Source organism: Podarcis melisellensis, assembly GCF_964234715.1.
Source record: "Podarcis melisellensis genome assembly, chromosome: 13".
NCBI lineage: Eukaryota > Metazoa > Chordata > Lepidosauria > Squamata > Lacertidae > Podarcis > Podarcis melisellensis.
Window position 1 is genome coordinate 54,900,734 of NC_138545.1, and position 13,914 is coordinate 54,914,647.

Here is a 13,914-nt window from a genome sequence, read left to right on the forward strand (position 1 = left end):
CAGCGAGGGGGGGGGGAGGAACGAGCGCCATGGCGGCTCTGCTGTGCTGCGGGCGCGCTCTGCGGCGGGCGGCGGGGGCGGCCTGGCCCCTGGGCGGGAGCGCGAGGCGCCTGGGCCGGAAGCAGAGCGGGCCCGGAGAGGCGCCCAGGTGAGCCGGCCCGGCCGGAGCCCCGTTTGCACGGGTTGCAGCGTCACGTGTGAAGCGGCCCGTTTCCTTGCTTAGCCGGGGGAAGCGCCGTGGAAGCGGGGGGGGGCCGAGGCGCGCGAAGAAAAGCGTGATTCGGGGAGGCGCCTCTGTTACTTCCAAAACCAGAAACGTTCAGGGTTGGCTTTTAAAAGGCGCCCGAGAATGAGTCCGGGCGCGCTCGTGGTGGACGTTGCATTGATCCTCATTTGAAAGTCGATTGCATCATGTGTTGTGTCTTAATTTTTCTTAACTAAATAGTTCATGTGAATATGCAAAGGGAATGAATGTAAAGGACCATTTCCCTCTCCTCTTCCTCTGCAGCATGGATGCCAAGCCCACGGAAACAACCCAAATCCCCAAGTTATACACGAAAACAGGAGACCAAGGTAGCAGCATCCTGCCAGCGGAGGCAGGTCTCCGGCCCACCGGCTAATCCTTGGCCCATGAGAGCACCATGGTGCCACAAGGGGCATGTTTGACAGCCTTAGAATGACTGCTGGAATCGGCTGCTGATCTCTGCTTCAAATATATATCTACACACAGAAACAAATGGAAAATATTTTATAATGTACCTGTGACATGTTGTTAACAAAAGAAAACACAAGAGATTGTAAAATATGAGATGCTTTGCTCGGATTCTTTTTTAATAATAATAATACATTTGAGTGGGGATACTATATTAGTAAGGGACGCGGGTGGCGCTGTGGGTTAAACCACAGAGCCTAGGACTTGCCAATCAGAAGGTCGGCGGTTCAAATCCCCGCAATGACGGGGTGAGCTCCCGTTGCTCTGTCCCAGCTCCTGCCCACCTAGCAGTTAGAAAGCACGTCAAAGTGCAAGTAGATAAATAGGGACTGCTCCGGCAGGAAGGTAAACGGCATTTCCTTGCGCTGCTCTGGTTCGCCAGAAGCGGCTTAGTCATGCTGGCCACATGACCCGGAAGCTGTACGCCGGCTTCCTCGGCCAATAAAGCGAGATGAGCGCTGCAACTCCAGAGTCAGTCACAACTGGACCTAATGGTCAGGGGCCCCTTTACCTTTACTGTATTAGTGCTGTATTACTGTATTATTTTTCTCACTGTTATCATCTTGCATGGTTTTCAAAAGGGTTTTCCAGCACATTCACTGGAGAGAGGAGAGCAAAAGATGACCAGATCTTTGATGCCCTGGGGACACTCGATGAACTGAGTTCAGCCATAGGGTAACCAAAAGACTGTAAATTATTTCTTCAATTTATAAGAATGTTTCAGAGAATAATAGACTGCCAGTTTGTTTCTGGGTCTGATTCAAAGTAATCACATTTGTGTTCAAAGCCCTAAACAACTCGGGCCCCAGATTCCTGAAAGACCCCCTCCTTTCAGAACCCTTCCGTATATTAAGATCAACAGGCACTTGGGACGTTGGTGGTGGCCCAGGAGGAGAGGGCCTTCTGGGGCAGCCCCTCAGCTGTTGAATTCCCTCCCCACAGGTGCATCTGGCACCTTCACTTTATGGCTTTGGACCTTTGGCACCTGAGACATGGTTTTTAGGACCCACCCAATTACTGTGACATTAATAAGCTTTAACCTTTTTAACTCTGAATTTTTAAATTGTTGAATTTCACCCTGGGACTTGCTGGTGAAAGGTGGGTAATAAATAAATTTAATAGTGGTAATTTGATATGAAAGAAAGCAGTTCTGTCATGGGAAGCAAGGAAAGCCTCTCGTTTTCCCCAGCAGCTGTTCTTGCTGGTTGGCAGCAGGCAGCATATTCCCTGGCATAAGCTTATTCTGAGCCCCACCCTGCTACCTGATTAACAAAGAGCAGTTTCAAAACCTTTTATTAAGTGAAATGAAACCTGCCAGGCAGCCTGATCCAGGGTGGAGAGGGAGTGACAGGAGCCTGTTGGAACTGGAGTAGAGGCCTCGCCCTGTGACAGCTGCCCGCAGCCCTGACTCGCCATTTGTGTCCTGCCTTGGTGATGTCAGAGGAGCAGGCTGTGCCTGGCCCTGCCGCCCTGCCCACAGGCTGAAGCTCATGGCTCCAGGGGACATCATCTTGCCCTGCAAGAGTGCTGCAGTCTTTTGCCAGATGTTGGAGGAGGTTATTCCAACCCCCCCAAAAAAACCATCCTTGGAATGAGCTTTCCCAGAGGGAATCTGTGGTAGTTTTCCAGATGTTGGATTCCAGCTGTGGAGAGTTGCAGTTCAACCACATCTGGAGGATCAGAGATGTTCCCTCACCCCCACATTGGACAATTTTTTTGGGGGGGGTCTTTTTCAGTGGCTGCTAGGCAAGGATGGCTCTATGGAACCTTCAAGTGGGGAGGCAGTCTGCCTCAGTAATTCCACATGCTGGAGAGCAATAATGGGAGTGGCTGTTGCCTTCCTGTTCTGCTTCTGTGCTTCTTGGAAGCACTTGGTTGGCCACTTAAGGGCAAGCAATGCTAAACCAGATGTTCTGGTCTAATCCTGCAGGTCTCATCTCATATGAAGAGCCAGGAACAGATTGTGTCTGCCCTGAACCAATTTCCTGTCTGCCTGAACATGAGAAGGCCATGCACCTCTCATGAAGAAATGTTCTTGCTCTCACATCACAATAGTTCTTTGGGGGAACTCGACAATTCAACTGGTTTCAGGCTTGTTTGTAGTGCCTCCACAAGAGGTAAATCTCTCACACGAACAGCATCAGTTACCTATATCTCAGGGTAAAATCTCTCCTATTTTGCTGCAGGCTAAGTGCTGAATTTGGCAGTGAAGGAGGTCACTCGTTTGTGCAGGAACTTCACCAGGTAAGAAACAGCTGTATCCCCGTCACTGACAGCATCCGCATACAAGGACTGCCTTCCTGGATCAGACCAAAGGACCCTCTTGTCCAACTCTTGGGCTAAGAGGAGACAGCAAGAGAAACTTTAAGACTTTTCATTCGTGGTCTTTTTATTTACAGTATGGGCGGGATATGAATAATACAGTGGTACCTCTAGATACGAACAGGGTCCGTTCCAGAGCCCCATTCACATCTAGAGGTAAACGTAACTAGCAACGGCACGCCTGCGCACGCACGCGTCACTTCCCGCCACTTCTGCACATGCACGTGACGTCATTTTGAGCATCTGCGCATGCGCAAGCGGCGAAACCCGGAAATAACGCACTCCGTTACTTCCGGGTTGCTGAGGAGCGCAACTCGAAAACGCTCAACTCGAAGCGTATTTAACCCGAGGTATGACTGTAAGTTGTTGTTGTATTGTTACTGTGTGTTGCTTAATTTATATATTTGCTACTCTGCTAGTAGATTTTTATTGAAGAAGAGCCCTGACGATGGCCCATCTCAGCCAGGATCCTGTTCTCACAGTTGCCATCCAGTCACCTGTAGGAAACTCTCAAGCAGGTTCCAAGCACAAATGCTCTCCTCCCTGAGGTGTCCCACAGCCGGCATTTGGAAGTGTCACTGAATGAAGAGGCAGAGCACAGATAGTCTCTCCTCCCTAAATTTGTCCTATCCTCTCTTAAAGCCCTCAATGCTTCCTATGGGAGCGATAAATTCAGTAAATTGAGATGGCTGGCAACAGTTGCTAGCATTCGGTCATTGGGGATATCCTATCACTGAGCATCTTGTGCGGAGGTGTTCCGCCTAAGAGCTGTTGGCCTAACTCTTGTCCATCTGCTTGTGTAAGTTAAGGCAAGGGCAGGGAGCCAGCAGTTGTCGTCCTCTTGCAGATGTGGCTGGATCCCACCTCCCACCATCCCTGCCCATTGGCCATGCTGGCTGGGCTGATAGGAGCTGGAGTGCAGCTTCATCTGCCAGAGGAGGACCACCACAGATTCCCATCCCCGATGGAGCCAGTGGTGGTGGGCGTTCCAAAGCCTCTTCCGATTTAGGTCAGAGAACTCTGCCCATTCTTTGGCACCTTCAGAGACATGAAGGCGGGCCAGACCGACAATTAAAATGCTTTCTGAATGTCTCGCCATCTGTGCAAAAATAATGCTCATCCCAAACACCTTTGCTCTGTTTTGTTTCCGTAGGTCCAGTGTGCGCTGCAGGATGCCGGCTCCAACGTGGCAACTCCCATATCCTCAGCCAGGGAGTCGCATTTAAGTAATTGGAACCTAGTATAGATCTTCATTTTTTTAAAATAAGCTAACTGCTGCCCTTTTTGAAATGGTTTTGCTGCCATTGCTTTTGGGGATCAGTTTTGCTGGACAACTGAAGGAAGTACTCTGACCATGAAACCTTTGTTTATGTGGCTTATTTAAATTGGTTTTTTTATTGCATTTACACCCCGTTCCTTTCTTTCTTCCTGGCAGGGCCCTAGGCAAGGGTCTGACTGGACCCAGACCTGCCAAGCTTCAGCCATGTCAAGGTCCCTCAGACCATGCCCTGGAACAGAAACACACAAGCCTCCATTGTGGTTTCTTAGTGGGGGGAAATGCTTTTTCCGCAAAGATTTTGATGCATGCCTAAAAAGCATTGCATATGAATATATCCCAAGTATAAATGTCTCTAATAAATGCTGACTTGCTAGGTTGCCAAATGCACAGGTTGGCCATAGTGCTTCTGCTTGTTAGGGTTGCCCACTTACTTAAACTCTGTTTAAAAACTCAAGATGGCATTTTAACCATTTTGGGGGGAAATGCTCTGTGCATGCTCAGAGGTGCTTGAGGTATTCCAGGACTCAGCACTGGAACCCACACAGGCTCAAGCCTCCTTCATTTTAGCAAGGTTGATGCGTCATGTGCTGGCAGCCCCTATCCTGCGACTTTAAGCAGGGGAATGAAGAAGCCAGGGCTTCGCTTTGTGGGTGACTCCTTGGTTGGCTGGTCCACTCAGTCGTGTCTCCTCTTCTGCAGAGCGAACGTCGTTCAGTGAAAAGCCCATTCTGGAGCTGGAGGCCTGGATCGATCACTACTCTGAGCAGCTTCCACCACTCACAGCTTTCATTTTACCCGTAGGTATTTTGCGTCTTCCGTTGTGCTCCGTCTGTGAGGAGGTCACAAAGCAGAGGCTTGCAGCACAGAAGGTGGGGGGCAGACCACTCTTGGTTTCCACTGGCCAGATTCCCATCAGGAACAGTGTGACAGGGCTGTGAGTGACAGGTGGCTCAGCCACCCAGATTCTTGTGCAGAGTTCCTGCTTGGCAAGCACACTGCTGGGGCCTTTGGGAAGCTCTGAGCCATTGATCAGGCTGCTTAGTTCTGGGTTCGGGTGCATGGATCCTGCCCCCGAATACACACACCAGCTGATGCAAAGGGAGAATGATCCTGCTCGCCCCTGGGGGTGCCAGGGAACACTTTGATGCAGCCAGACCAAGCAAGATTCCTCCCCTTTTGCACCAGAGGAAAGGATTCCTCCCCCTCTCATGATGCTAGAACTTGTGGACACCCATGAGTTTCTGTAGTTCCTTTTTACAGCAGTCTAAGTTGGGGGCCATCACAAACCACTTTGATTTAACTGCCACCTAAATCCCAAGCTTGCTGTAAGGCCCTGGGCTACTCGCTCCCCTCAGGCTCACACAGAATTATAGAATTGTGGAGCTGGCGGGGACCCCATAATCTAATCTAACCCAGCCCCTGCTGTGCAGGAATCACAGCTAACAGCTAGTTCACAGCACTTTCCTTAGGGCATGTTTTCACAGACACTCCTTCTGACTTCTGTGGGAAGGTAGCCAAAATGGTTGCATTGGCTGCTTCAGGCGAGGGCTTGCAGCTCCACAGGTCTCAGGTTCAGTCCCCAGCCTGCCCTGTCTCAAAAGTATCAGGGAAAGACTGCTCTCTGCTGAGGACCCCAGGGCGCTCTCATCAGTCAGAGCAGATGGACGGGGGCTGGATGGGCCTGACCCTGGCATAAGGCAGATCTGGATGTTTTGTTTAATGTCATTTCAGTCTGGCGGCAAAAGCAGCACTGCTCTCCATCTCTCCAGAGCCATCTGCCGCCGAGCCGAGAGGTGGTAAGTGAGCAACTGCACTGACAAAGCCATGAGAACCCCCTGCTGCCCTGAGTGAGCTGTCTGGGCTGCCAACCTCTCTTGTTCAGTCTTCGATGGCATGTCAACCTTGTAAGGCTTGCATGAAAATTGTTTGGAAATGACCACAGGTGCTCCCCAGCAATGCTGGGGGAGGGCACGGATCAGAGTTTGTACTGTGCAGCAAGACAAGGAAGTGTTTGCCAAAAGAGATCCTGACTTCTGCAGGAGCTGTTAATGGCCAGTGCAAACTAATTGTGGGTACTCTCCCCCCCCTTTAAATGCACAGTTGGTTTGGAGCAGAGAATTTGGTGCATTTAGCAAATAATGTTTTTGGCACCTTAGGATCTGGCAGAACAAGGCAAAATTTACTCATGCCGATGGGGGGCATGAAAGGTGGTTTTGGATCCAATTATATCAGCTGTAGTGATGACTGTCTTCCTTTTCTCTTCTGCAGTGTGATTCCTTTGGTGAAAATGGGAGAAGCAGATGCAGACGTGGCCAAGTTTTTGAACCGGTAACTTGGTACTGTTCCTTTTGACAAAGCTGGGATGGGGGCAGGGGGGATGTGTCTACACAGTCAAGGCACCAGATAAGGGCTTCTCTGCACCTCCTTTCCTGGCCACTGGCCCTGCTGGTTTCTGGGGCTGATCTAGTGGAGAGCAGGATGGGGAAGGTACTTCTTGCTGGATATCTCCTACTGAGAAAAGGGGACGGGATGAGAGTCCTTTTTGCATCTATTTTGGGAGCCCTGCCCCTTTGGTTCCATAGTGCTCCTTGGTTCCTAGTGCCCCCCAACCCTATAGAAAGCACTATTCAAAATAGCAGTTTGCATAACCCAGTAAAGAAGATAACACTAAGATTCAAAACAGTAACAACTAATTGCCCCTTTATTCAAAATCCAGTTGAAACTATTTAGTTTAATTAATTCAACACAACAGATGAATTTGATCCAGTGGTACCAGCTTTTCAGAGTCTGATAGTCATTTTATGCCAGTTTGGGAACTACTGGTCTACCTTGGGGCACTCACATGGGCCTTGCTGACTGCCCTGCAGAGACCAAACAGTCTTGTCTTTTCTCTTCCAACAACTTGGAGGAAAGGGAGTGGGAGATTAGTGCAGGGGTAGCCAAAATGATGCCCTGCCCATGTTGTTGAACTCCAGCTCCCAGCATTCTCAGCCAGCATGGCCACTGATGGGGGGTGATGGGAATCGTAGTCAAATGATGCCTGGAAGGCTCCACCTGGATCACTTTGTGCTTAAGCTGGGAAGTGGAGAGGAGGAAGGGTGGAAGCTGAGATTTGGGGCAGTGGAAGGAGACATCTGGAGTCTGCTGGTCTTTGAGAGAGGATGGTGGGGAAGAGATGTCCTTTCTCTATGTGCACACCCTGTAGGCATACCCAAATTGCTAGCGCTTCCCTGCTCCACATGTGGAAGGTGTTTTGGGAAGGGCTGTAGTTCCATGCAGACTTGACATGCAGAAGGTCCAAAGTTTCGCCCCTGGCACCTTCAGGTAAAATGGGCTGTTGGCAGGTGATGGGGAAGGGACCCTTCTCTGGCAGAGAGCTGCTGCAACCAGTTGGAAAGGACAAATACCCTGCCCCGTTTTAAGGTAGGTAGTGTCATCATGGAGCATGCACAGGTAACTTCTCACAGCTAGCCAGTTGGGGGAGGGGAGCACATCCATTCCTCTGCCTTTTTGATTAGCTATATGCGCAGGGACCTCCTCCTGCGGCTGCTGAGACCCTCCCAGGCCGGAAGGTGGCGAGGTCTCCCCTCACGTCGCTCACGCCGATCATTTGTTTCCTGCTTGGCAGGGGATTGGACTCAATGGCCCTTGTGGTCTCTTCCAACTCTATGATTCTATCTTCCTCCTTCCAGCCCTAGATGCTGCCCCACCCTTAGGGTAGACACGCCCATTACAAGCTCTTATCCTGTACAGAGATGGACAACAGCTTTTGTCTCCCGTTCCTTAGACTGAGCGACTACTTATTTGTTCTTGCCCGCTACGCTGCAATGAAGGAAGGGAAGCAGGAGAAGATCTACACCAGAACGGAGTAGGGAGCAGAGGCCCTTTGGTGCAAGAGGTGGACTGCCAGGCTTTCAGACAGAGGACTGGACAAGATGGAAGATTGATTGCAGTTTCAAACTGAGCTCTTGAAATCTACTCCTGAAAGCTTATTTAAAGCTTGCGGCTCCAGTCTTGCTCCATTTTGAGACCAGCTTGCTAAGAGAACTTGGAGCGTTCACTGTGAATAGACTTCAGCTGCATTTATTGACATGTGTTGATAAAAGGAGAGGGGAGAAGCACATGCCACGCCTGATGTGTTGCAGAGCCCTTCTCTGCAAGAGTGTTCTGTTGCCAGAGGCACTTGGCGCTTTGGCTCAGATTGACTTGCAGACCACAGCCTCTCTGTTACACTTCCTTGTCCTCTTTTTCTTTTTGAGGTCATTGTTGAATCCATCAACACTTTGGCAGGAGACGCAGCATCTCAAGCACAGCAACGTTCTGCCATTGTAACCTTTGTGCAGTGAGATCCTGGAAACGGCTGTTGAGGTGGGAGGCAGCAGTGGGCATCACCAGATTGGAGCTTTGGGATGCAGCTCAGCTGCCAGAGGGCTTCTGCTTTTTTCCTTTTGTCAGCAGGACTCCCAATTTTTCATTTGCCTCTCAGTGGCTGCCATTTAACATACCCGACCCTTCCTCTTCAGGGTCTGTTGAACTGTTCAGAGACATACCTCCTCTTCAGTCCTGGGAGTCTCTGTTGTACGTTTCCTCACACTGCTGTAGGTTTCTTTGAAACAGAAGCCAATTTTTACGAAGCGGGGAGGGAGAAACTCACCTCCCTATGACTATATTGAACCAATCTGTCAAGTTTATTTCCAACATGGAGAATATGCTGTAAAATGCTAGGATACAGGAGGGCCAAGATAAAATATTTTATTAATCTCCTATGGCAAACTTTCCTCTCCCCACCTCATGACAGACGTGCAAGGCATTGTTTTGGGGTAGGGGTGATGTTAGACCCCTGACAGCTTGCATAGCTTTCCTTGTTTGGGAAAGCCACACCATGCCCAACTGTTGCGGGCTAGAACAGCCAAACTCTTTCAACATATTTAGCACACAATCACAATTTGCACATCAGTTCTGAAAATGTATACATGGAGGAAGCAGTTCATCAGAGGGTCAAGGAGTCCACTGGGAGGGGGTGCTGTATAGTGTCATCCCCCCATTCCTACTCTATTGGAGAGATTCTACTGGAGAGCTTGCCCCGTGCCACCCCAAGACTCCTTCACCAACTGCCATCCTCTAGATGTTTTGCACTATAACTCCCATGGGCCCCAACCAGCACAGATCTGGGCTGTTGGGAACCGTCGTCCAAAACATCCAAAAGGCTGCCCTAGAGTATCCTGCAACTTCTGTAGTGCAATACTGCCAAATCCATTAAGAGAATGCTTAATGTCTAGCATTTAAAACATGAGACACACAGTCTTCTGCAACATTCAAAGTAAAATCAAGAAAAGGTGGGGATTTTGGTTTTCACTTAACACGTTCATTCTTGAGAATGTTCTCTGGGCCCAGCCCTTCACTAGAATTATTTTAAAAAACAAGCAACTATTTTACACCTCAAGGCTAAAGATTTGCAGTGGTGGAATAATCAAGGTTAGAAAGCATTAAACGGGGCTTCTGCAAAAAGAAAAACAATAAAACCAGTAAAACCCAACATTCTTAAAATATTTTGCATTTGATTACAGTTCAATCCCTTCCTTCCCACTCATATTCAGATCCCCAGGATTCCTTGGGTGGGAGACTGAGCTGATCACAAATCTACTTGGAGAGAAGGAAGACCCTGCACAAGGTGACCTTTCTCCCTTGCTTCCTGGTGTTTATTCATTCCAAAGACATCCACCCATTTGTGGCAAAGCAGAGACCAGGACCAGGACAAGTCCAGTCCCTGAAAGATGCCCTGTGCTTTGCACATGGTCCAGTCAGATTCAGCAAAGGGTGGATCCCTGGGGAGAAATATCACCTTGTGGGAACACTTTTTCTCTTCCCTTAGGGCACATCTGGGATTGTGGGAGATGTCAAGGAAGGGGAGCTTGGGAAGGACAAGTGCACAAATGAATGTGAATACAGAGCAAGCAATGAATAACGAGCAACCTCAGCATAAACCCCTTTGCAATTACAGAGTTTAATGGAGTTGCTGTTCCTGAACGGAAATTGAGAAGCTATTCGGCATAGCAAAGTCCCTGAGAGGTTAGAGCAGGGAACTGCTCTCAGCTGCCCAGGAGCCTCTGCAGATTAGCTCAGCCACTAAATGTTTCAGCGGGCTCTGCCAACTGAGGCCCTAAGAGGAGTTCCCAGCCAACGGGCCCTTGGCCCATCCTCCCAGTTCCACCATCCCCAGCCAACGGTCAGAAAGGAGGGCACCAGGTTGGTGAAGGCTGCTCTCCGACATCTGACAAGCTGCAGGCTCACAACTAGCAAAAATCTGCCACGGGGGAGGAATTCCACATCACAAACCTGTGCTCCCCACATAGCGGGAAGCACTCATTTGGGGGCCTGCAGGCAAACGTGTATTCAGACAGAGAGTCAATGCGAAGCAGTTTGGCAAGCTGTGGGAAAGTCGCAGGCGACAAAACCTGGGCACAGAGAGAGGAACACAAAAAACATGAAGAGAAAGCTCCTGCAATCTCATGGGGCTCCTGAGTTGAGAAGCCTCAAGCCTGTTTTTCAGAAGCCAAAGTGGGAGGGAAAAGCCAGCTCCCGACCTTCGTTCCACAGCGTTTTGCCAGAGTCTGACCTGGCCTGGCCCACAGCAAGGTCCAACTGTTTGCCCAAGACCAAGATAAAAATTATCCACAGGGCACACACCCCAGGGCCCATGAGTAGTTTGTGTGACCCTGCCTGCCCTGTGTGCAATCTTCCATTGGGCATGGCCCCCCTCCAAGGACAATGCACAGGCTTGGCTCTGGATGCTACATTTAATGGCAGGCCAGCTGCGTTTCCAAGGAGGTCCTCCTTGCAGAGTTGCGTCCAGCGGCATCAGAGCGATGCCGGACCCCAGGCCAGAGCTGCAACCTGCTCAGGCGGCCATTTACCAAGGTATAGCCCTGAGAGCCCATCCAGCTCTTGAGAGCGTGGGCTAGGAGAGCTCAAAGCCTGTGTTCATGCTGATGGCATAGCGCAGCTTCTCCCGCAGAACGCTCTTCTTGCTGTAGTTGGGCAACTTGAGGAGGTTGAAGCAGGTCGAGGAGGTGGGCAGTCGCCCACCCGGCTCTTTCTTCCGGATGGTGAAGAAGCCCCGCAGGACGCTGCCCAGGGTGTCCCCCGTGTCCTGGGGAGAGAAACGGAGGGCTTGGGGTGCCACAAACACACGTGCCTGGTGAGCGCTGCAGGCTGAACAAAGCATCTTGCATGAGATCTGGGTGCTCTCTGCCCAGAAGGCCCCTGGGACCCCAACAGAGCAGCCTGTTCCAGGCAAGGTCCTCACTATTTCCACATCAGAGAATAACTGCTCTCTCTAGAGCAAAGCGAGGGGACCAACCCCAAAGGACAGGCCTGCCTTATGGTACGCGATTCAGCTGGGGGCTGCTTTGCATCACCTTTGGTGTTTGATGGTTGCAGAGCATCATGGCTGAGACAAGCCTGCTGGTGGCCTAGGTCACATTCACACCACTTGGCAGTCATGGCTCCCCACCCCCAAGAATTCTGGAAGCCGTAGTTTGTGATGGGTGCTGAGGAGCTGTGAGGAGGCCCCATTGCCCACACAGAGCTACAGTTCTTAGAGCAGTCTATAGATCAATCCATCCCTCTTCACAGATAACTCGAAAACTCCATGAGGGGAATAGGGAGTCTCCTATCAATTCCTGGCACCCTGAACAAATTGTAACCCCCATAATTATTTTGGGGAAGCCATAACTGTTTAAAGTGTTACCCTAGTAAGACCTAAACTGGCCTAAAACTCCCCAGTTGCTGCCTGGCCCTTGGCTGTCCCTCCACTTCTGCCATTAGCCTCACTGTTGAGACCCTGGATTCCTCCCACACAGCAGATTTCTCCGCAAAACACACGATCCGGTTAAGTAAATCTAAAAGGGCTTACAACCTGAACCGATTGGGAGAAATATCTCCTCCAGGTTCCAGGGTCTTGGCCCCAGGGCTGTCCTCTAAAGACAAGCCTGGGATTCTCCGTGGGGGTGGCTGTGTTCCTTTCAGCTGAACCAGGCCAGTGGCTCCTGCAGTCCAGCCTCCTGTTCTCACAGTGGCCAACCAGACGTCTCCATGTGAAACCCTCAAGCAGGACCTGAGCACAGCACTTCCCTCCACCACCTCATGGTACTCGGAAGTATCTGGTGTGCCTAGTAGGCCCTGATAGCTCTCTTCTCCAAGAATTTGTCTAATTCTGTGAACTGTGACTCCTTTAAGGGAGGGTGGAGCCAGCAGACACTTCCATGCCAGTAAGGAGACCATGGCACCTGCAGGGAACACAGGAGGTCAAGGCTCACCAGCTTGGCTCATGCACATACCTGGTCATCGGATACTTCCACGCAGCGGATGGAGAAGGGAGGCTTGAGGTAGGCAAAGCCCAGCAGTGGTGGCCGAGAACAGCTGGTAACAAACTGGCACAGGAGAGGAAAAAGAGCAAGGGGAAGAGGGAGACATGTACTGGATCAGGCTGGCTCTTCAACTGGGGTGCAGCACCATTGTCATGGGTGGCATTGAGGGGCTGCCCCACATTTATTATTATTACTTTATTGTATTTAAATCCAACCTCCCCCCCCCCCCAAGGAGCTCAAGGCAGCATGTCCATGGTTCTCCCTCTCGTCATTGGAGCCCCACAACAACCCTGCGAGGTAGGTACGGCTGAGAGTGAGAGTGGGCCAAGGTCACCTAGTCAGTTTCATGTCCAAGTGGGGAATGGATTCCTGGTCCAGATTGATCAAAGTCCTTTCTCTGTCTGAAGCAGCCTTTATGTGCCTGCATTTAAACAAGCTGGGACCCCAGTTTGGTACCAGAGCAAGGACTTTGTGTGCTTACGTTCCTGGGTTCAATCCTCAGCATTCCCAGATAGGGGTAGGAAAGAGTAAGAAGAGCAGACCTCAGTATAAGGCAGTATAAGGCAGCTCCAATGTTAAAGCAGCTCTTTATGGTGGATCATGAAGACCAAAATCTTGCTTTCTCTTTAGGGGAAGGACCACAGGGAACCATATATACAGTGCATATCTTGCACCCAGAAGACCAGCAAGAAACTACACTTGTGAGAATCAGAGTTGGAAGGGACCACAAGGATCATCTAGTCCAAACCCCCTGCAATGCAGGAATCTTTTGCCCAGGGTGGGGCTCAAACCCACAAGCCTGAGATTAAGAGTCTCATGCTCTACTGACTGAGCTATCCACATGTACTCAAGTGACTAAGGTCCATGAACGACCAACCTGGTGGACTCCCAGCTCCCATTATCCATGACTATTGGTCATGCTGGCTGAGGCCAGTGGGAGCTAGAAGCCCAACATCTGGAGGGCACCAGGCCTGGTTGGTCACTCTTGTTTTACACACATGTGCACGCGCGCACGCACACAGACACACAGCTTACCTTAAGAAACATGGCTCTTTCATCGGGGTTAAAATCATTGGCTAGGATATCCCAAAGCCAAATGATGACTCGGTGACTGCCATGGAAGCCCCCGTAGTACACAGTGTGCTTCCTAAGGAAGAAGAGACAAAAAATCAAGTGGAGTTCATAGGTCACTGAAGTCACTAGATCAAAGGAAGGACTACAGTTCTGCCCCC

General features: G+C 50.4%; 2 protein-coding genes and 1 long non-coding RNA gene across 6 annotated transcripts in view; 2 read left to right on the forward strand and 1 right to left on the reverse strand.

The window, feature by feature from the left end:
- The window catches only part of LOC309354488, a 204,678-nt gene that overhangs the window by 147,442 nt on the left and 43,322 nt on the right, over positions 1-13,914 (forward strand). The gene's annotated exons all lie outside the window — the stretch shown is intronic.
- On the forward strand, positions 30-9,077 carry MMAB (metabolism of cobalamin associated B; the record flags this gene model as incomplete). The annotated part of the gene is made up of 9 exons (XM_081884637.1): positions 30-148; positions 509-573; positions 1,294-1,387; positions 2,899-2,956; positions 4,188-4,260; positions 5,013-5,110; positions 6,045-6,109; positions 6,582-6,641; positions 8,101-9,077. The coding sequence occupies 9 exons, from the start codon at positions 30-32 to the stop codon at positions 8,183-8,185; spliced, it is 717 nt and encodes a 238-aa protein (XP_081740763.1). The 3' UTR covers positions 8,186-9,077.
- The window catches only part of UBE3B (ubiquitin protein ligase E3B), a 32,829-nt gene continuing 27,966 nt past the window's right edge, over positions 9,052-13,914 (reverse strand). For all 4 annotated transcript variants that reach the window (XM_081884578.1, XM_081884577.1, XM_081884576.1 and 1 more), the window contains 3 exons: positions 13,718-13,829; positions 12,653-12,745; positions 9,052-11,463 (listed from right to left, as the gene is read on the reverse strand). In XM_081884578.1, coding sequence (XP_081740704.1) covers positions 11,272-11,463; positions 12,653-12,745; positions 13,718-13,829 — 397 coding nt within the window. In that variant the 3' untranslated portion in view covers positions 9,052-11,271. The remainder of the gene's footprint in view (positions 11,464-12,652; positions 12,746-13,717; positions 13,830-13,914) is intronic.